Source organism: Macrobrachium rosenbergii, chromosome 6, assembly GCF_040412425.1.
Source record: "Macrobrachium rosenbergii isolate ZJJX-2024 chromosome 6, ASM4041242v1, whole genome shotgun sequence".
In the NCBI taxonomy this organism is placed as follows: Eukaryota; Metazoa; Arthropoda; class Malacostraca; order Decapoda; family Palaemonidae; genus Macrobrachium; species Macrobrachium rosenbergii.
Genome location: NC_089746.1, coordinates 21,448,832 through 21,471,760, shown reverse-complemented (window position 1 = coordinate 21,471,760; position 22,929 = coordinate 21,448,832). Strand labels below are relative to the sequence as shown.

The 22,929-nt window shown below is 34.8% G+C and overlaps 1 protein-coding gene across 1 annotated transcript in view; it reads right to left on the bottom strand.

The window, feature by feature from the left end:
• The window catches only part of Sb (Stubble), a 114,018-nt gene extending 105,338 nt beyond the window's left edge, over nt 1–8,680 (bottom strand). Inside the window, exon 1 of the mRNA XM_067105165.1 lies at nt 8,135–8,680. Within this exon, the coding sequence (XP_066961266.1) occupies nt 8,135–8,141 (7 nt within the window). The 5' untranslated portion in view covers nt 8,142–8,680. The remainder of the gene's footprint in view (nt 1–8,134) is intronic.
• Between the last annotated feature and the right edge of the window lie 14,249 nt (nt 8,681–22,929).

The following is a 22,929-nucleotide window of genomic DNA, read 5'->3' as shown; positions in this document are numbered from 1 at the left end:
TCTCTCTCTCTCTCTCTCTCTCTCTCTCTCTCTCTCTCTCTCTCTCCGTACTAAGTCTGACTTCTGAATCAATTCACTTACTTAAATTAAGATCTGTTCTCTCTCTCTCTCTCTCTCTCTCTCTGTGATGTGACATTCTCTCGGTGAGACGTAATCGTTCATGGTCTGGATAATCTACCCGATAATACGCGTCTTACATACAATTAGCGAATGAAATATAGCTAAAAGTGTTCGTGAACTATCGGTGATTAGCTTAATATCAGATTAGAGCGAAAAACCGTCTAATAAGTTGTCTACGAGTGAATTAATAAAATCAGAAAATCATGGAGGAATCAGCCAACAGTGGCAAAAGGTGGCGAAATCTAGCTTGCATCGGTGATATTCAATACGATGAATTGGCAGGAAGGGAACTTGGTTTGCTGATCATGGAGATTAATTGCAGCATTGACCAAAAAGATGTGAAATCATTCACAGACATATTGAAAGGATACGATCCTTCAAGCTGGAGCAAATCTGTAGAAAATATAATGAAAATAATAGAAGAGATACCAATGAAAGTTCAAGTTATCAAAAGACTTATTAAGAAAATCTACAAAAATCAACACATTCCATCAAAGAAAATAAGTAAGGTGGAATTAGTGAATATATTGATTGATGCAATAGGCAAACGGATGCCTAAAGCATGTAAACTATGTAGAGTGTGGTATAGCATTGTAAATCCACAAAACCTGATTAGGAAATGCTATGCTTGCCACGTACCGACACACCCGTCATGTGCTGAAGTTGAGCAAAATAGAAATAAGGACACAAAAATATTTTGCTCAACATGTCTAGTATGGATAGACAAGGTCATTAAATCAAGACTTAATGTACAGATTGTGGAGGATGAAGAAGATGAAGAAGAGGAAGAAGAGGAAAATAGAGAAGAAAATAAGACTGAAGAGAGAGGAAAGATTAATGAAAACAAAGAACAGGATAATAGTATGGATGCAGAGAAACTCATAGATTCTACATATGAGGCAATACAGCAACATACATATGAAGAAATAAATTATGACCTGATAAATCAAAATAAAATCCCAAAGAGGTTGTACCCGGATCTCCATACTGAGGGGAATGAACAAGAAAAAGAAAAGAAAAAAGAAAGACACAGTATGCACCCTTTGAAAAGAGGGAATTGCAGGTTTGGTGAAAGATGTTATTACAAACATCCCAAGATATGTCACAATTATGAGATCTATGGCAAATGTGCATATCTAGATGGCTATGAAGAGGAATGCAGAGATCTACATCCAAAAATATGTAGAAACTGGAAAGAAGGAAATGGATGTAGGTTTAATAAGAAATGTAGGTACATGCATCCTGTAGCCATGAAAGACCAAAATCAAAATCAAAAAATAAAATACATATAAAAACCAAGGAAAAAATGAAACAAATAAAGAAAAGAACAAAGATCATGTGATGAAGGCAAAAGCAAGCCAACAACGCATTATGAAAAGTCAGCACCACGATATGAGCCATCAGCACCTAGATATAGCACAAGGAACAAGCAATGTATCTATGATGCAAGGGGATGGTGCAGATATGGAGATAAGTGCAGGTTTATGCACAAAGTGAATAAATATGAAGCTGGAAGAACAAATATAATGGAAAAGTTGGATTTTTAATGTACGAATTTCTGGAAATGAAAAAAAAGATCAACATATCAGAACAGGAAAGAGACATGGGAAAATCCTTATTATTACCCATATTAGATAATGGAGATAATATGCAAACAATCATAGTGATGAACGCAGGGTCTAGTTTCGAGTAACTCAAAAGAAAGATAGAGTTCTTAGAAGAACTAACCCAAAATGAAAAAATAGAAATATTGAATATAAGTGAAACCTGGTATTCCCAAGAGACTGGTAATGATGACCAGATAAAGGGTTTCCAAACTTATAGATCAGATAGAAAAATAGAAATCAAGGGGAACCAAGATATATGGGAGAGATGCCAATCAAGGAAAAATCTGTGAGAAATATAGTAACACAGAATGTGAATTAATAGCGGTAGAATTTGAATCTGAAAAATTAGTGAACATTGTAATATATAGACCCCTAATACTAAAGAGTTTGACATAATAATTGAAAAATTGGATGAAATATGTAGAAATCACAAGGACTGGACTATACTCCTAACTGGAGACTTTAACTTTCCTTTTGTAGAATGGAAAGAACGAATAGGAGACTGTGGTTGTATTTATACATATAAAAAGAGAGCAATAGTAGTGCAGAAGATAAGAGGCAATTTGAAAAGCTATTAGATATGCTACTAGAACATAACATTCAGCAAATAAATCACCTACCAACAAGAAAGGATAATACTTTAGACCTAGTATTTGTGAATGAGGTGAACTATGTTAAAGAAATAATAGTATATAACACGAGTATTTCGGACCATAATGTCATAGAATTAACAGTCCGTTCCAGAACATACGAAAACAAAGAAAAGCAAGAGACGAAAAAATGGGAAGGATATGGAAAATACAATTTCTATAGTAAGAATATAAATTGGTCAAAAATAAATGAAGAATTAAACAAAGAATGGGAAAACATATTTGTAAGTGATGATATACAGGTAAATACCGATATATTATATAAAATATTAGAGGAAATAGTGGAAAAATATATACCGAAGAAAAAAGTAAGCATCAGTCACGAATTCCAAGAGACAGAAGGATCTTGTTCCAGAAAATTAGAAAGTGGAAAAAGCTCTTGCAAAAGAAAAGAATGCATGGAAAGTGATGGAACTAAAAGTAAGATAGAAAATGCAGAACAAAAAGATTATACAATCAAAAGAAAATGAAAAATGGAACCTAGAAGAAATGACACTACAAAATATCAAGCAAAACCCTAAAATTTTTTATTCATATGCAAAAAGATGAATAAAATAAGAGTAGAAATAGGCCCTCTAAGAATTGAAGGGCGATTAACGAATGAAAAAGGAAATATGTAACATATTAGCAGAAAGATATAAGAGTGAATTTACACCTAGAATTGACAATGAAGATAATGATACAGAAATAAGAGATGAAAATACTGAATACTTATCAGATATAGATATTACAGAAGCCGATATTGTGCAGGCTATTAATGAAATTAAAAATGGATCAGCAGCAGGACCAGATGGAGTACCTGCCATATTGTTAAAGAAAGTGGTTCATTCAATCGCAAAGTCGCTAGCAATATTATTAAGGCAAAGTATAGATACAGGCAAGATTTATGATGAGCATAAATTAGCATATATTACTCCTACTTTCAAAAGTGGTTCAAGACTAGAGGCAAGTAATTATAGGCCTGTGAGTCTGACATCTCATATTATGAAAGTATATGAAAGGGTAATGAAAAAAATATAATGAAACATTTAATGAAAAATAGATTGTTCAATATAGGACAACATGGTTTTGTACCTGGAAAAAGTACACAAACCCAACTGTTAGTCCACCATGAAAGCATATATAAAATATGATAAATGAAAAAGATACAGATGTGGTTTACCTAGACTTTGCAAAAGCTTTTGACAAGGTAGATCATAATATATTAGCGAAAAAAATTAGAAAACATAACATTGTTGACAAAGTAGGAAGATGGATAAAAGAATTTTTGCAAAATAGAAAACAGATAGTGATTGCAAACGATGAGAAATCTGATGAAGCTACGGTAATATCCGGTGTACCACAGGGTACGGTGTTAGCTGCATTGCTGTTTGTGATTATGATTGCAGACATAGACAGTAATGTTAAGGACTCAGTAGTAAGAAGTTTCGCAGATGACACAAGAATAAGTAGAGAAATTGCTTGTGATGAAGATAGGAACTCGCTACAAAGAGACCTAAACAAAATATATAAATGGGCAGAGATAAATAGGATGGTATTTAACTCTGATAAATTTGAATCAATGAACTATGGTGATAAAGTAGGAATGCTATATGCATATAAAGGACCTAATAATGAGACAATCACAAACAAGGAAGCAGTTAAAGACCTTGGTGTGATGTTGAATAGGAATATGTTATGCAATGATCAAATAGCAATTTATTGGCAAAATGCAAAGCAAAAATGGGAATGTTGTTCCGGCACTTCAAAACTAGAAAAGCTGAACACATGATTATGCTTTATAAAACGTACGTACGTAGTCCACTTGAATATTGCAATATAATATGGTACCCACACTACCAAAAGGATATTGCACAAATAGAGAGTGTACAAAGGTCATTTACAGCTAGAATAGAAGAAGTTAAGGACCTTGACTACTGGGAAAGACTACAATTCTAAATTTATATAGTCTTGAAAGGAGAAGAGAACGCTACATGGTAATTCAAGCATGGAAACAGATAGAAGGAATTACTGAAAACATCATGGAACTAAAATTATCAAAAAGAGCAAGCAGAGGTAGATTAATAGTGCCAAAACTATACCAGGAAAATTAAGGAAAGCACACAGGACATTAATCCACCACGCACCAGCATCGATAATAATGCAGCGATCTATTCAATGCGCTACCAGCTCATCTGAGGAACATAACAGGAGTGAGCGTAGATGTGTTTAAGAATAAGCTCGACAAATATCTAAGATGCATCCCAGACCATCCAAGACTGGAAGATGCAAAATATACCGGAAGATGCGTTAGCAACTCTCTGGTAGACATCAAAGGTGCCTCACACTGAGGGACCTGGGGCAACCCGAACGAATTGTAAGGTCTGTAAGGTAAGGTCAGCTGCTTTAATCACGAACCGATTAAGTCTCCGCCCCCCGTTCTCAATGAGCTGTGTCGTATGTTTTCTCGATTAATCAGAGTCGTGTCTTTCTCTGCCGAGCAACTTCACTTTCACCGAATCGCTTCAAGCTGAATTTGCGATTAACCGTATTTTCATTAATGCCAGATTGAGCTAAACTATCTATGAGTTTCTTCTATTACAAAGTTCTTAGCAAAGAGGTGGTCACTACTGACAAAGGGCTGTAAACTTGGGACTTTTCAAAAACTTTCGATGATTGCTCTCAGCGTGAATGAATAAGACTGTCAAAATTTGACCGATCTCCAACAAAAGCAACATGGACAATAGCGACAGCTCAAGCCGGAGTTATCGACAGAGAGAGAGAGAGAGAGAGAGAGAGAGAGAGAGAGAGAGAGAGAGAGAGAGAGAGAGAGGAAATGACTTTCGAGTGAAAGTGCAGCTGCAATACGACATCTGAATAACCAAGATGCAGAGCTTCTGAACAAGGAAAGAGGAGAGCAGAAAGGCAATAAGAGAACCGATTATTGTGTTACCACAAGCTTGCTTTGTTCGCACTGGGTTCTGTTTTGTCTAACAGCTTTGTTAAAAACAAAAGGCCTGTATTATATAGAACGTTGTCTCTTGTAAATTAATCTTTTATGACTTTGCCCGCAACCCCGCCCCCCTTTTTTTTAGTTTCTCCTGTATATTTTGTTTTACCACTTACTGACAGCAAAAGAAAGTGAAAATCCGCTATTTTTTGTTCTAAAATTGAACAAATTTACAGTAAAAGAAAATATAAGGGAACAAGTTTTCCTGATAGCTAGTGAAAGACTTCGGAATTTCTTCCTTAAATATAATAGCAACGAAAATAAACCATGATTTTTCATGATCCATAAAAAGCCTACATATGACATACATAAAAATAGTTTAGACTCTCTAATTACGCAGATGACGTTGTATGTATAGTCTTCTAAATATCTCGTATAATTAACAAACAAAAACAATACAAAATCCCTCGTTAAAAAGAGAGAATGTTGTTTAATGTTGGATAGAACTTCCTCTCCTTTGAGAGTCAAATCTAAAACACAACATAGCGTTATGCTCCTGAAGATATTATCATCAGCAACAGAAGAAGAAAGTTCGTCTGTAAGCAATCACGGGATGACGTGAATTGTAAATGCTTACAAAGTCATTCTGTGTCATTACTTCTACAAGCAACGTAACGGTACAAGCATGAGTGAAGGTTCAGGTCATCAGTATAAGCAGCAGTGTGTATAATCCAGTCAGCAGATAATCTATTTGATGAAGTAATTTGGTCTATATTAAGGGTTGTGCACGTCGTTCATTACTTTCTAAGCCAATTTTTATTCTCTTATTTATTAGCCCGGTAATATTCATTGGTGCATTCATATTCCTTGGACATAAACACTTTCTTTCTCTCTTACACACTAATATATATATATATATATATATATATATATATATATATATATATATATATATATATATATATATATTATATATATATATATATATATATATATATATATATATATATATATATATAAATATACATACATATATAATATATATGTATATGTATATATTTATAAATATATATATATATATATATATATATATATATATATATATATATATATATATATATATTTACATATATATTCAAATATATATATATATATTTATATATATATACATATATATATTTATATATATGTATATGCATGTGTCTGTGTCTTAAAAGAATGCTCATGTTTTCTTAGATGAACAATAAAGCGAAAACGAATACCGAAAAGGAAAATTAAAAGTATTACACCTTCACCACATCACAAAAAGTCACATTTTTTAAGATAGATAGCTAACAGACAGACAGGAGAGAGAGAGAGAGAGAGAGAGAGAGAGAGAGAGAGGCAGTGGAAGAGGAAATGTCTTGTCATTGCATATACAAAGGAGTGAAGGCACTGAAACAGACGAAATAATTGAAAGGAGGGGAAATACCTTAAGAAAGCATCAGATTGGGAAAGAAGAAAAGGTGTCACTTCCAAAGAGAAGTTATTGTAGCATTTTCAAACCATTTATTTGTCGTATGTTTCAAAATTTATCTTTATAGAGTGAATTGTGTATTTCAGTATTTTCTCTGGCTGATTTGCTTGTGCCCATATACTGCGTCATATAATGAACAAATTCTGATAACGATATTAAGTAACAACAGCACATTTTTTCTTTCATTTGCATCTGGTAAGGATAATGTCATAGCTGATACTTGCGTCGGTCTAGGCGCACGTGTTCGTATGTGTGTGTGGATGTTTGGGCATTAATGAACCAAATAAAGGAGGTACGTTTTGGTGGAAACCTCTTAAATACGCTATAATGGAGTGGATTTTGACCTAAGGTGACTACAATTTACCTATTGAATTTTCTGCATTCACAATAAAAAGGACAAGAATGTTTCAAAAATTCTTGAAATATCAACTGTGCGCAAGATGTGGGTTCAGTTTTTCTTTATTTTTAGTTATCAAACTGAAACCTTCATTCGAATTTCCAGAAACTTTCAATTGAATTTTGGACTAAAGTAAATGCTGTTCATCGTCTCTTCATCACTTCACTTCTGATTTAATAATTGTCATTCATCACTCATTTACTTGCCACAGAGGGAGCGAGAGAGAATATATTGGAGGATTTATGGAAAATGTGAGCCAATAAAGGAATAAATTTCCATAAACCCCCCTTCGTCCTTCTTCACTCAGGCACATACAGACACACACACACACACACACACACACAAACACACACACTAAAGGAAGAAGAAACCGGATGAAAATAGAATATTTATGCTATTCATTCATTTTACTTTGCATTTCCTTTTTTCTTCAAGGGAGCTTTTGCACTGTTGTCTAAAAATCACAACAGTTTTCATGAAATTAATATCAAAAGCAACAGTAAATGAATAAAAACCATACATGTATATGTTTTATTTACATATGTGCAGTACAACCGTGGACTTTGTTTGTTAATTGCCGTAAACTGATCATATTCATTGTCAACATTATAATTACTACTCTGATTATCATTATTGCACGAGTATCTAAAAGTTTCGGATAAAGGAATATATAACAGCAGTTCCCTCATTTATGGCAAAGCTCTCACCACTATACGTAGCACATCGTCTCCTTTATCTCTTCCTTTATGCGACTCTCATTAAAGTTTTAAAATGGAACACTCAGCTCCTTCAAAACTTTGCCTATAACAATCGATGAATTTGGTTCCAGAAACAAACATATCTAAAGAATTCACGTAGTCTCCACTGCCGATGAAACAAAACTCACAAGAGAAAGTATTTTTTAATTTGACTTACCTTTCATGTTGTACAGATACCTAAGAACGCCGATGAATGAAATGAGTGCAATTCTTATATTTCTTCAAAGACTGCTCATGACGTGTTTTTATAACTTTCCCTGTCAGCAATCCCCTTCGTGTGTTTCACCAGCAAACACTACGAAGGATTCACCTATGATCTTTCAAAAGGACACAAAACACAAAGTTTTTCTGCAATTCCAAAGTGTTTCAATGCAGTCAGTTGTGACAAGTATCACGATTTGAAATTAGCGTATCTTTCAATTCAGGTTTGGAATCTTTCGGTTTAATTCACACACAAAGTAGTATCCTCGATAAAAGCAACCTCCTTTTCTTCTCAGCAATCCAAAATGCAAAATCGAACTGTGGACCAACCGGCACGAGTCGATCTCGAAAGAAGAAGAAGTTGGCACGGTTGTTTACAAGACGCGATGGCGCCGCGAACTAAAGGCCCATTGACCCGCAGCGGCTACTATACTTTTACTTTCTAAGAAGAATGGCGATGGAAGACGCGCACCGGGAATACCCCACCGGTTACTCAGGCCTTGGGTTTGGGTTTACTACTATACCCGAGTTCCAAATACCCTTCTCCGATGAGCGGAGGCCGCCAGCAGAGCGCCAGAGAATTGCCCGCCTCAGGACTCGTGACCTACTATTGGAATCGAGTTCCGGTTGCAGTTACGCAATGGGTTGCGTATCCGGAATTGCAAATGGGGGAGTTTGTGACCACGATGTAGGATGTAGGAACCACCTTCAGCCCTGTCTATGGAACCCCACTGTCTTCGATATTCCTCGTAATAACCGTTGATGTAATAATTCTGTGGTACAGCAATAAACAGAAAACCCAAGGCCATATCTTGACTGAGCAGGAATATTATTTCTTTATTTGTTCACATTTTGCAGATGAACATAGTATAAACACTATCTCCCCGTCCCTGCTTGTCTCTTCCTTTTATCTAGATCTCACGAAGGGAAGTATTCTTTTTCTTTAATGCCACGAACTTTGGCTACAAAAAAAAAAAAAAATAAATATATATATATATATATATATATATATATATATATATATATATATATATATATATATATATATATATATATTATATATATATACATATACATATATTTATAACCGTTCACTGTCCTGAATGCACACACGGGTGACACTAATATCGAGTTGTTAAAAAATATCTACGGTAGCTTATCAAATCGCCTGCATAAAAGTCCGGCCACCGCATTACCTGAAACATGAAACAGTGACTTATTTAATATAGGCGCCAGATGGGAGATATCCGAATTCGTACGTGGCCGGAAAATCTGGACCTTAATATTATCTGCTTAGATATTTATGAATCAATGAACACCAATTGCATAGACTCATAAAGACAAAAAAAAATGCATATACAAAGCGGATATCCGTGTAGGTGCATTGTATATACATAATATTCTGCATATGCTAGCCAGTTAACATTTAGAGTCAAACAACACGAGGAAATCAAGTTTTTTAATGTAAGTGAAGGAAATATCTCAATATTATGATAAAGATAGCAAGGTGAACTTACAAACAGTTGTTGAAAATACAACATTTTACACAGAATCAGCGACCATGAAGACTGTAGCGCCAGTTTATAGTTACGGGCAAATGAAAGACTGATTTAAATACTTGATCCTTTAATATCCAATGTACAAGATGATCTCAACAGTAACCTACACAAGAAATACCTCAAGTGAAAGGGTCTATCTCTCATGTGTCTGGTGCAATGAATCATTCCTACGTCCAGGCAAGTTGCATCGAGGACATTAAAAATAAAATTTAATCGTCAAACTTTTTAAAAATGTAAAGGTAATGATATAAAGAAAAATATGCATTTTATGGGTAGACTATTTTGATGCCTGTAAAACACCCGCCAATGTTCTGTGTAAGTGCCGTTAAATCCCGTTGCGAATCTGATAACCTAGGCTGTGAGTCATATACCTGGTAGTTAGTCTGCAGTGGTGGAGACGGACATAGGCGTATAGGGGTAGTAACCTCAAACCAGATGACTCCTTACTGTTCATACTGCTAAGCGGTACCATTGGTTACAACGATATTGGCTACAGGTGTTTTTCGTTGGCTCCAAACAAAATAAAATCTGTCGAAGAAAAAATTTAAAAAATACCATATTACATGTACGAAAATATATAAATCAAAAAATATTTTCTTAGTGGTGACAGTGGTGAAGAACCTCTCAAATTAGTTAACGACTCTTGAACTCTTATTATTAGACACACAGAAACACACACACACACACACAAGCACACACACATATGGTCGTGGGCATATAAACTCTGACATTCTGAAAGTAGCCGGGGATGCAACAACGTTCAGCAGTCAAAGACCTCTCGAGAGCAAGGTCTAAAGTAGCGCGTGTAAACAAAAGAGGTGTTAATTTACAACGGTTGTGAAATTAGCAAATGCTTGAGTAGGAGACAGGGCCACAGCATTTCAAAACATTCATAAACCCGGACAACAATAACTGAGAAAGGAGAGCGTCTCTTTATTTAAGAAGTAAAATACCTAAAATCTAGCAAGTATTAAGTATGCAGTGAAAGTCAGACTTCAGGGTCCTGTTAAGAGAATTAATCTTGGGAAAATTTAAGAGTAAAGTTACTCGCAAGTTTCAGCCTTCAAATCTAAATTCAGCTCAACCCAATCCTTCTGAGCAAGCATTTTCGCAGGCGGGATGACTCTCTGTTCGTTTTCTAATTAGTCAGTCAGAGCAACTCCAGTTTCCTCATAAGATACGAAGTGAAGGTAGTAGTTGTATGTAGTAAGCAATGCCACTCTATAAGCATTACTGTTTTCAATGTTACCTGTTATTACTTAATACTCACTCTCTTCTTCTTCTTCTTCTTCTTCTTCTTCTTCTTCTTCTTCTTCTTCGTCTTCTTCTTCTTCTTCTACTTCTTCTGATCACTAATATTTCAGTTACTTTGATTGTTAGTATCGTTTACATTATCAAGTTCATTAATATGTAAATTTTTCTGGGTCATACGTGACTTCATCTAAGTATTTTTCTGATCTCGTGAGTATTGTTTTGCGTGGCTTTAATTACACGAGACTTTTTACTATTCAGTATTATTATCATTATTACTTTTATCGCCGCTTTTTCTGCTGTTATTGCTTGTTCGTGCATTTTTATGTTTCTCAAGTGATGTCTTGATTTTATTCCTGTTTTACAAACATTTTTTTATGATCAGTATCATGTTTCCTATTTGTCCTCAAAATACCACACAGTTCTGGTGTTGCGTAGTGCATGTGTAATGGGTTATAAGGGTTCCGATGCCTCTACAATCTCTCTCTCTCTCTCTCTCTCTCTCTCTCTATATATATATATATATATATATATATATATATATATATATATATATATATATATATATATATATATATATATATAGTGTGTGTGTGTGCTTGACTGTAAGTATTTGTGCTTATGTATGCATTTATATCCAGACCAGACATGTGTGTATGTGAACCGAAATTGATATATTTGTTCATTTTTCATTGATTTTTCATTTATCATTGAAACATTTTCTCAAACATATTTAATCCCAACAGGTGACCTTTGCCACAAAATTCATATACCGTGCAGAGACTAAGTAACTAAAAAAAGATATGAAGTTAGACTTAAATCCTCCTACGCTTCGTAAAATGTGTATAAAAAAAATCCCTCATAAACCGACAGTATTCACGTGACCCACATAACTATAATGGCTTCCGAAATGTTTGTTACAAGTCCGGAAATCCCGTCTGGGACCTGGCGCGAATTATCTTACATTGATGATGACGTTGCAGTGACGTCATAACTGTGTGACGTCTCGGATTGGGTTTCCTGAAGGTTGCCAGTTCGTAGTCAACATGCTATGGTAGGTGACGACCTTGGAGCTAAGGAAATTTACCGAGGTTCTTTTATGAAAAAGGAGATGTAATGGTTTAGTAAGAATTGCCCTTGTTAGAAGTGGTTTCCTCTTTCTCTTTAGATTCAGTCACTTGCCATTTGTTGAAGTAAACAGTTATCAATAATCTTACCACTTTCTGCCATATATAGGTATCCTAATTAGCACTTCATATGGGTTGATGAGTCACGAAACTAAGTACAATGACAAAGGAAATTAGGATTTTTCCGTGATCCTTCAAGACAATTGTAGTTCTGCCATGACGTATGATTTGTTAGATATCTCAGAATTCTTAATTTAGACAATAGATCTTTTTGGGTTTTTAATCATGACGTCATTTCTAATTAATTAAAGTACTTGAAGAATCGGATTAAAAATTTTGCCTTCCAGTGAAAAAGTACCTAATTAAAGTACCTTTACAGAATACATATACATTATTTTAGGAAATAAAGTCCATTTTGCACTATATTTAACTTCAGTGGTTTAGCTTCTTTTGTTCTTCGTTATAACACAAGAAGCTCTGATATTGCTTCTTATTGCTCAGTGGCTCCAACCTCACCTCTCGAAGAAAGAACCAGACTTCGAATCCCACGGAGGGGAAACGGCTTGGGCCCTTTACCTAAATATTCTCAGTGCCTTTGTTGACCTAAGCAGTGATTAATGCAACTGGTAGTTAGTCGACTGGGGTGGACTTCATTCAGATTTCAAAATGAGCATAAGGCTAGTAACCTCATCTCACAAGAATTGCTGAGAATCGGAAAGGAAAAAGGCATCTAGTGGAAAGCATGCACACTCACACACACATACACATATATATTATATATATATATATATATATATATATATATATATATATATATATATATATATATATATATATATATATACATACACACACATACATACAGTGGACGCTTGCTTTTAAAATGAATAGTCTTGCAGCCTTGCTCCATGAGAATGTTTGCCCATTTTGATTAGTTCTGAAAGAAATACACTAAATAATCCAGTACCAGTTTTCAATTAATTACACAATATCTTTTCAACAGTAGTAACACGTGAAGGTTAAGTGAGGTCACGAGCCATGCTCTAGAAATCAAGGCATCCCCGGGGATGCAAACTATGTTTGGAAGAAATGTTTTAGAAACAGATTAGTACTGATAATCGAGTTACTGTTTGACAGCTTTATTTTACTGGTGCGATCTAACTTTAGTTCGATTTCATTATGATTTACAAAATGGCCGGGGAATAACCCTATGTTGATGATTGGTGCAGAATGGCAGTTTCCAAAAAATACTATGATTCATTGAGTACCACGCCAAGCAGGTGCAACAATAATCATAATAATAATAACAATATTCTTAATTTTTCTTCTTCTTCTTCTTCTTCTTCTTCTTCTTCTTCTTCTTCTTCTTCTTCTTCTTCTTCTTCTTCTTCATTATTATTATTATTATTATTATTATTATTATTATTATTATTATTATTATTATTATAACTATAAAAACAATAGGATGATAGTAAGAATAGAGTGAAAACTATGAAGGCACTCCGAAACAAACAAAAGTCGGACCCTCTCGTGTGACAGGAAAAGGGAAATATTAGATCCGAGTTCCCCGGGTATTTTAGTCCATAGCTTTGTTCCCCCTGAAGCCGTTTTAATCAGCATTTAATAATAGCTGAGTTATTAACCCCACAGCGACCATCATAGGAAAGACAGGAGGGAAAATTACTGAATATTTGAAACGTTCGCTCTGTCAGCTAGCTTGTCATAATTTCTGACCTAAGAGTAGATTATTAGTGCTTGTAAATCAGAATGAAAACACAAAACTTTTTACGTTTATCTTTAATTCTAAGATTAAAATAAACACAGTGAAACAAATTTACTCTATGAATTCAGTGATAATCTACTTATAACTCACATGCTCTTTACTTATGTACTAAAGCCTTGTGCCCTACTTAAAATAAATTTAAAACATTATTTTTAATGACTATCAGCTGGAAGTGTGACTAATCGTTCCTGAGCTGACTTGCTTAAAAATCTACGTTTTATGACACTAATCACAAAGACCCATCGGTTTGTATCCAGTTCGGCCTGGTCAGGCTGATAACGGATGCGTTACGACATGGTTTCCTTCGTCTATTTAGTTCATTGTGATGCATTTCCTATAGGTTCATGTCAGGCTATTTGGACACAGCCATAAAAAAGGCTTCCTTCCTTCCTTCCTTACAAGTTATAATGTTTTTTTCGCCATATTCTTCGGTTGATATTTCTTGCTAAACTTGTATGTCTCCTCTGTCTTTTTCTCAGTAAGACGCTCTATTATCACCTGAATGTAAATGCAGGTAATGTTTGTTTCTCTAAACTTTTTGATGAAGCTCCAGTGAGGACGTAGCCGCAGAGTTATTAACCATATTGTTATCTCTACCTTCCACTGGTTCTACTCCTTTTTATAATATCTTACTTCATAAAACTCTCCTCTCCCCAAGGAGCGGTTTCATTCCGCCCGTGCTGAGGTGAAGGGTAATCTTAATGAGGCCTGGGTATCCTTTCTGCTGGAATTTAGAGAACTGTGTTATTGCTCTTGATGTTTCGGTGGCATTTGGCAGCGACAGGTATGAGCTTCTGTTACCGTCAAAGTCGAAATCTGCCCTACACCGTCGAATGGTTCTGGGAACGTGATTGTCATGTTGAGAGATGTGCACACTATGCAACCGGATCGTTCAGTGGGATGGTCCTCTGACTTCAAGCCAAACGCGAGCAGGCTACTCATTTACTGCTGGGTCGCCTGGGTGAGGAATCAACCACAGACCTTACAGATGAGAGCCGAATACTCTATCAGTGGTCAATTTCTTCTTGAAAGTCTGTGATTGCCAACGTCTTGGAAGACGCGGCGCAATGAATAAGAAGCAGAAGAAGAGGAAGATGTTTATTTAACAATTTTTTCCTCCCAGTTAATAAAAGTTATATTGATGTTAATCATACTTGCTTGCCATATTGTCATCTTATTTATGGTTCCTCCCCATTTGTTGCCTTTCTTTTCATGGCTGATTTAAAAGCAGTTCATTTTACGTCTTCTTTAGACTTCACATTAAAGAAAAGTTAAGTATACCTTAGTTTTACCAGACCACTGAGCTGATTAACAGCTCTCCTAGGGCTGGCCCGGCGGATTAGACTTATTTTACGTGGCAAAAACCAATTGGTTGCTTAGCAACGGGACCTACAGCTTATTGTGGAATCCGAACCACATTATAGCGAGAAATGAATTTCTATCACCAGAAATAAATTTCTCTAATTCTTCATTACCCGGCCGGAGACTCGAACTCGAGCCTAGCAAGTGCTAGCCCACAACTCTACCGACTCGCCCAACGAGGAACTTTCACATTAAAGAAGCTACAATACACTCCACAAGCTACAACTTCTCATATTTAATTAGTAAATAGCAGTAATCACGTGTTTGATTTTTTAAAGACAAGTTTCAGATTTCTATTTTGTTTCTGTGCTCCCTGATTCCAACTAAAGTTTCACTTTCGAGATTCTGATCTGCACCTTTCGGTGTCATGTCCGCCAGTCTTCTTCCCTTCCTTCCCCTCCCCTCCCCTCCCCCTCTCTCCTCCCCACATACACACACACACACACACACACACCAATTTCCCTTTACCTTTTTTCTTTCTTACACAAGTTTGGGCTACATAAGGATATTAGGTTGCCAGTTCCATCGGCCTCTGTGTTAGCGTTCATGAACCTACTAAGTATGAAGCCAATCTGACAAATCTACTCCTCCCTTTGCAAATGGTTTACCTGTCATATAATACACTGATCAGTAAAATTCTATTACAACTAAAACACAATGGACTGTAATTTTTCCAATAACCATTATTATCATTGTCTTACCTAAAACGGGAATTTCGTCTTGAACCCGTTATCATAACACATAAAACGTCTTTACAATCAACTAATCGCTCGGCCTTGTAAGTTACAAAGTCATTCTCGCCTTGATAATAATTGCAATCTTTGTTTTGTTTACCAACTTCCTCTTTGTTATATTTCTTTTGTACATTTGAAAGTCTAAACTCATTGTCACAAAGACCAGCGGCTTTGCAAAGCGAGACGACCATAACCTTGAATGTGTATTGTGAGCGCTTTATCTAATCCCTCCATTTTTAAATATTTCCCTGCGAAAAAACTATTATATTTTTCCTCTACTAGTGGCGAAGTGGTTCTGTTTCCAGTTAGCTAGCTCATTTTCTTCTATTTCCTGTTTTCTGTTTAGTTTTATTTCAGTTGTTTGCTGTTTCCATTTATTTACTGCTTTCACGTCATTTCATCTATGTTATTTCATTTCGCATTTGATCTATTTTCAATTCGTTAAGATCAATTTCTTCTATTTTCTACTTTCTGTCAGTTGTGTTTATCACGGTAACAACTCACATTTCCATTCTTTTTTAACTCTGCTCACATCCAGCCAGTTTCAACTAATTCTGCCATGTTCAATATTTTCATTTGTTTTCTCCCATTTCTTCTATGCCTCACTATTTTCATTCGATTACAGTTATTTTGTTACTGTTCAATATTTCGGTTCACTTCCGACTCTTTCAGTCTTGGGCTAATGTGCCCATCCATTTTCAGGTGTGTAGTCATACCTTTATATTACTTTCAGTTGTCAACTGTTTCACTTATGGCTCAAGACATCCCTTCGTTTTCAGTTATTTTTGCCATAGTCTAAATTTTCTGCTGTTCCGGTCATTGAGCAATGTTTTCTTCCATTTTCTACTACTTCTGCAGTAGCTCAGTGTTTTCTTTTATTTCCAGTTGTTGTACTCCGGATTCAATGTTTCCATTAATTTTAAAATTTTTATATCATGGGTCAGTATTTTAAATCATATTCGACTTTTCGTGCGATGACTCTAGACTTCAATCGTTATCCACATATTTATGTTATGGCTGAATAATTCTCTACATCTTCAACAATTTCAGTCACGGATCAATATTAGTATTAATTTTCAGCTATCTGCGTCGTTGTTCATAATATCCAGTCACCTTCAACCATTCCGTTCATGAGCCAACATTTCCATTCATTTCCAACCATTCATGTCATTCATCATTAGTTTCGTTCATTCTCGAACATTCCTCCCGTGACTCAATATTTCCATTCAGTCCTCAGCTATTTCTGGCACGACCTGCCCCTCTTTCCACACACTCACGCCCATTCCTGCTATTTTTGCTCAGTGAAAGTGAAGTCTTTCCCACCGAGGCGTACGAGCAAGAGGCCTCAGGGACAATGCTTGCGAAAAATAGCCAATTCTGTTTCTGCCTCAGAGGAGGCTTTTGTTGTCAATGGGTAAACTCTGTTTTTTTTTTTTTTCTGAAGGTCGTTATCTGCCTCAAAGTCACTGTTTGCAAGAATTAGTTGCCTTTTTTTTTAATGTAGGTGAAAGTTTCAGAGCGTGTTTCTTTGTAATGCGAAACAAATTTGTTGTGCAATCCAGCAGTATATATATATATATATATATATATATATATATATATATATATATATATATATATATATATATATATATATATATATATATATACTGTATATATATATATATATATATATATATATATATATATATATATATATATATATATATATATATATATATATATATATATATATCAATGGCTTTCTTGTTAGATTTATGGGACATGAGTAAGAGTGTCTTACTTTATTGTTTGGTCGTACTTCGCTGGCTTCTCTTATAATGTCCCAACTTTTTCTTTTTCACATTTTAAAAATATTAATGATCTTGTTTTGCTTCCAGTATAAAGATGCCTTGTCAGGATTTATGTATATGCGAGCATGGAATCCTTTGAGCAGATACCTGCAATACGTATGTATGTATGTATTACACACACACACATATATACATATATATATATATATATATATATATATATATATATATATATATATATATATATATATATATATATGCACGTGTGTGTGTGTGTACTGTATATATTCTGCATATATATACACTTCGCGCAGTGCAGGAACAAAAAGGACGATAAATGGTCCCTAATTTTATGAGTCGAATGTTTAAATAACATTGCAACTATTCTTTTTTGTCTCCATTTTCCTAGGGTATTACTGTTGTTAGGATTATTCCACATATGTCCAGATTCATGTGGAAGAAGCGAAAAACTTTTGTGTACTTAACGATACTCTACAGAGCAGATCTATAACTGTTGTTGAAGGGTTTTGGTTTGAGCATATGAAAGAGAAAACTTACCTTTAGAGGTTGAAAGGTGGTTTGCATATTTACCGTTACTTGCAACACTTTGAGTATTAGGTCACCAGTGTAGATCTAACCAGAACTGGTTCTGAGAAAACCCAGAGCAATCCCGCTTCAAGATGCAATGATGCAGGCACTCATACGAATAAACCACCTCTACAACTTGTCTTCTGTGCACCAATCATATTTTATACATGATTGGGCATGTTACACGCACACACACACACACACACACACACACATATATATATATATATATATATATATATATATATATATATACATACATATACATATATATACTGTATATATATAGATAGATAGATAGATATATTATATATATATAATATTTATATATATATATATATATATATAATAAATAATATTTATATATATATATATATATATATATATATATATATATATATATATATATATATATATATATATACATACACACATACATATTTATTTTGCACTTGATTATTAATGGTCAACAAAACTACGAAAATTGGAGAAAGCACTGTGAGTGTAAACTATATGGAAGCAATAGCTGGAAGCACTGAAATCACTGATGGGAGAAACACTGAAGTATTACTCCTACAGGCATTTTGAGAATAGATGTGAAGGACGATGGTAGAATGAGTGAAGAGCGGCAAAGACCAGTTGAAGTAAGGAAGACAGTAGGTGCTCCGCAAAATGCGAAGAAGAGAAGGAAAGTTTCTCGGCGTGGAAAAGGAATGAATGAAAGTGTTGAACCAACTTCGCTGTATGAAAGCTAAGTGTGGATGATCTATGTGAATGAGAGAATAAGATAAAAACTGTCGAGATGATTGCAATTTACATATTATGTGAAGTAAGAATGGATGACGAGGACAGTATATGCATGTGACAATAATACATACAATTATATATATATATATATATATATATATATATATATATATATAAACAAAAAATAAGCTGCAAATGTTCTTTAATACTCAATTCGTTCTACCAGTTATGAGCTACAATTAATTCCCCTTTCGGTATTGTTTCAGAGGTAGAGCGAATTGGATATTGAGCGACATTTGTAGCTTAATGTTTGTACAAATGAAATGTTATAGTGATGTAATAAAAATTCATATAGAAATATTTACACACACACACACACACACACACACACACACACACACATATATATATATATATATATATATATATATATATATATATATATATATATATATATATATATATATATATATACACAGCACAGACACACACACACATATATATATATATATATAAAATCATAAAAAATCCTTAGCTCATCCTATCCTAGAGTGATCCGGTGAGGACCCCCTTTCGTCCCGGATTGTAATCGCCATGCATAGGAAAACAGGTTAACTTTCTCTTTTTGGGTTTGGTTGAATCTCTGACCTTCAGGTATTTCCGTCGGATATTGATCACTTTTACCATTCTAGATTACACGCGGACATTCATTCTCACGAGAATGATCAGTAAAGAATATTACTTGTGGTGATTGTGTTGTCAGCTGGATTGCGAGCACCGATTTCTTTTACTTTTTATCATGATTTCAATTTTATACATGATTTCATAAGTGTCAATTGGCATTTAGACGATTAGCAGTGATTGGTAATTGATAGGTGTGTTTTATAATGAAAGAAGGGCGTTGTTATTCTGTTCTATATTCCATACAGTAAAAATTCTTATGATGTTTATTGTCACAAGCATCACTGACAGCCTTAGTAGTAGTTGCATAAACAACGGTAGCAGAGGTCGCACAAGTAATATTGTCATTAGGTTAAAACAAAATAATAAGCATAATCATAATAATAATCATAATAATTGGCATCTTTAAGCCATGCTTATTTATCTCCGGATGTGGTATTTCTTCCTAACCGGCTGATAACAAACCACTCTTACATAGTTAGTTCTGTGAGTGCATCTCACACTGGGTGCACCATAGGCGCATTACCACGTGGGCACACTATGGGTGTTTGTAGATTACCTGCGCCCACTTTTTAACCCTTTATCTCTGCTTCCCGCTTTCTTTCCTCCATCTTGCAGTCTAATTCCTTTACTTATTACCTTTTACTGTAGCTATGGAGTTTTCTATCCGTCTCGCCTTTAGATTCTTTTACTTCGCATTTATTTTCTGGATATTTTTATCTCGCTGCCCAAGAACTCCAATTCCCACTTTTCAGTCTTCAGCACTGAATGGCTCATTCATACAATAGCATATCAAAAGGATCTGTTCTAAACCTTAAGAAAATTTTTGCCATCAGAACATAGGAGTTTAATGAACATAACATGATATCTTAGGAAACCCATAGTTTGATTCTGGCGCATAACAAGGTTATCAAATTTGTCCTGTACACTTTGGAAGTTAGGTGGAAGATGCAGCATCCATTCTGAGTTTGTGGAATTCATGAAAATCTGGAATATTGAAAATCCTTCACTTTGATTATTACTTCTAACAGAGACTTATTGCACTACAAATTCTTTCTTCAGACGACAATTTTATCAAAAATAAGAACTTGAAAAGGAGCCGGGGTTTTGGACGGAATTGGAAGACGAGTAAGAGAAATAATTTTTTAAATTCAAGTAGATATCTCTAAAACAAAAGAGAGAGAGAGAGAGAGAGAGAGAGAGAGAGAGAGAGAGAGAGAGAGAGAGAGCACAAGGATAGAAATAAAAACGAAAAAGAGACAGAGAAAAATGATAAGAACTAAGGAATATTAGCGAATGAAAATTAGAATTTAAATGTGAAACTAAAATCAAAAGGGTAAAAAAAAAAAAAAAAAAAAATCACAAATAACTTACATCATTCGTCGCGGCAACCGCATCGACAACATTCGATTCCATGGCCATTCAATTTGTCACAAACGTCTCGGAGAAAATGTTCCAGGAGCCGGTAGGTCCGGCTGCCTTTTGTGTATGTGTGCGTGTTTGTGGGACAAAAGAATAGACACTGAGAAAGGGAGAGAGAGAACACGATCCTGCTGGGACTGTCCTGAGAACCTAATGTCAGCCAGAGTAGCAGACTAAAATGCTCCAAAGTCAGCAGGGCAGACAGGCTTCTGTGTGTGTAAGAGAGAGAGAGAGAGAAAGAGATTGTTTGGGGGGGGGGGGGCCAGGGATTCGGGCCCGGAGCGACTGGCCTGTGACCCGGAACCCGGATATCAGCGAGAGTAAAAGTAGAATGTCTTTTATGTGTGCGTTAAAGTAAGAGTGTTCAGTTCGGCGAATTAGGACATTAGTGAGATGAAGAATTTCATGGTTACCTCTTTCTTGGGGCAAATGCACGAGGTGCAGCTGGAGTAGGGTTGGTGAATATACTTCATTTAACAAGCTATGAATTATTTCTGTTTCCTCTGCGGATACCTTAAGTTAACAATAACGGAATTTTGTTTGTTTACTGACGATTAAATTAAAGCTATGGAATCATTAATGATTGCACTTACAAGATATGATAATTATTTACTCGATGGCTTATTAATTACTGTTTATTCAAACTATTTGGTTTTTAACTTAAAATAAAGTAGGATATCTATTGTTCATCACAATTCCAAAAAATTGCAAATTAACCCTAAGAAGGTATAAAAGGAAACATTGAAGCTCTGAGCCATGAACAACAAACAATCAGAACATTAAAAGCCATTTCATTATTTTTTACTTATGTATTTTATTCATTTTTATTTTTGGATCATTCCGGACGTATGTATCAATTCAGCATTGTAATCAGTGGCAACATTTGGAAAAACGCTAATTGTAAACACTCATGCATAATGACTAGGTTAATTTCCTCTTCCTCTTCTTATATAAGAAATTTCACAAAGTCCATACGTACAGCAGGCATCTTGACGTAAGACAAGCAACGCATTCCGTTTTTTATCTTCATAGAATATTACCTTCGGTGAGGCCCTGGTTGTGAAATGATCCTCCCCCGTGGCTTGCTTGCAATAATGCGCTACCATAGGTACACTTTCATTTTCCGTGCGACATATTGTGCTTGCGACCTTGTAGTCAGGTGAAGGAAGGCGTCTTGTAAGAAAACAAAGTGAAGGCTGCGACTTTTTTCATATTCATTGATTTATTGTTTTTGTGATTCATCCACGGGTTTAGTTGTGAAACCTAGCATCCCTTTGAAGATGAAAATAATTTACATGAGAATATTACGAACGTGTGTAAACAATTCAGTTATGCTACGATGTAATACACTCATGCACACACACACACACACACACACACACATTAAGGCTTTGTAGTGACAAGCGTATCCAAAAAGTGTGAAGAATCCGAGAAGTTAAGAGGGCATTGTGGCTATTACAACCCCCCCCCAACACACATACACACACACACACACACACACACACATATATATATATATATATATATATATATATATATATATATATATATATATATATATATATATATATATATATATATATACATATATATAGGTATATAATATGTATATATATACATATGTATTTATATAAGTATATATGTACGTATATATATATATATATATATATATATATATATATATATATATATATATGTGTGTGT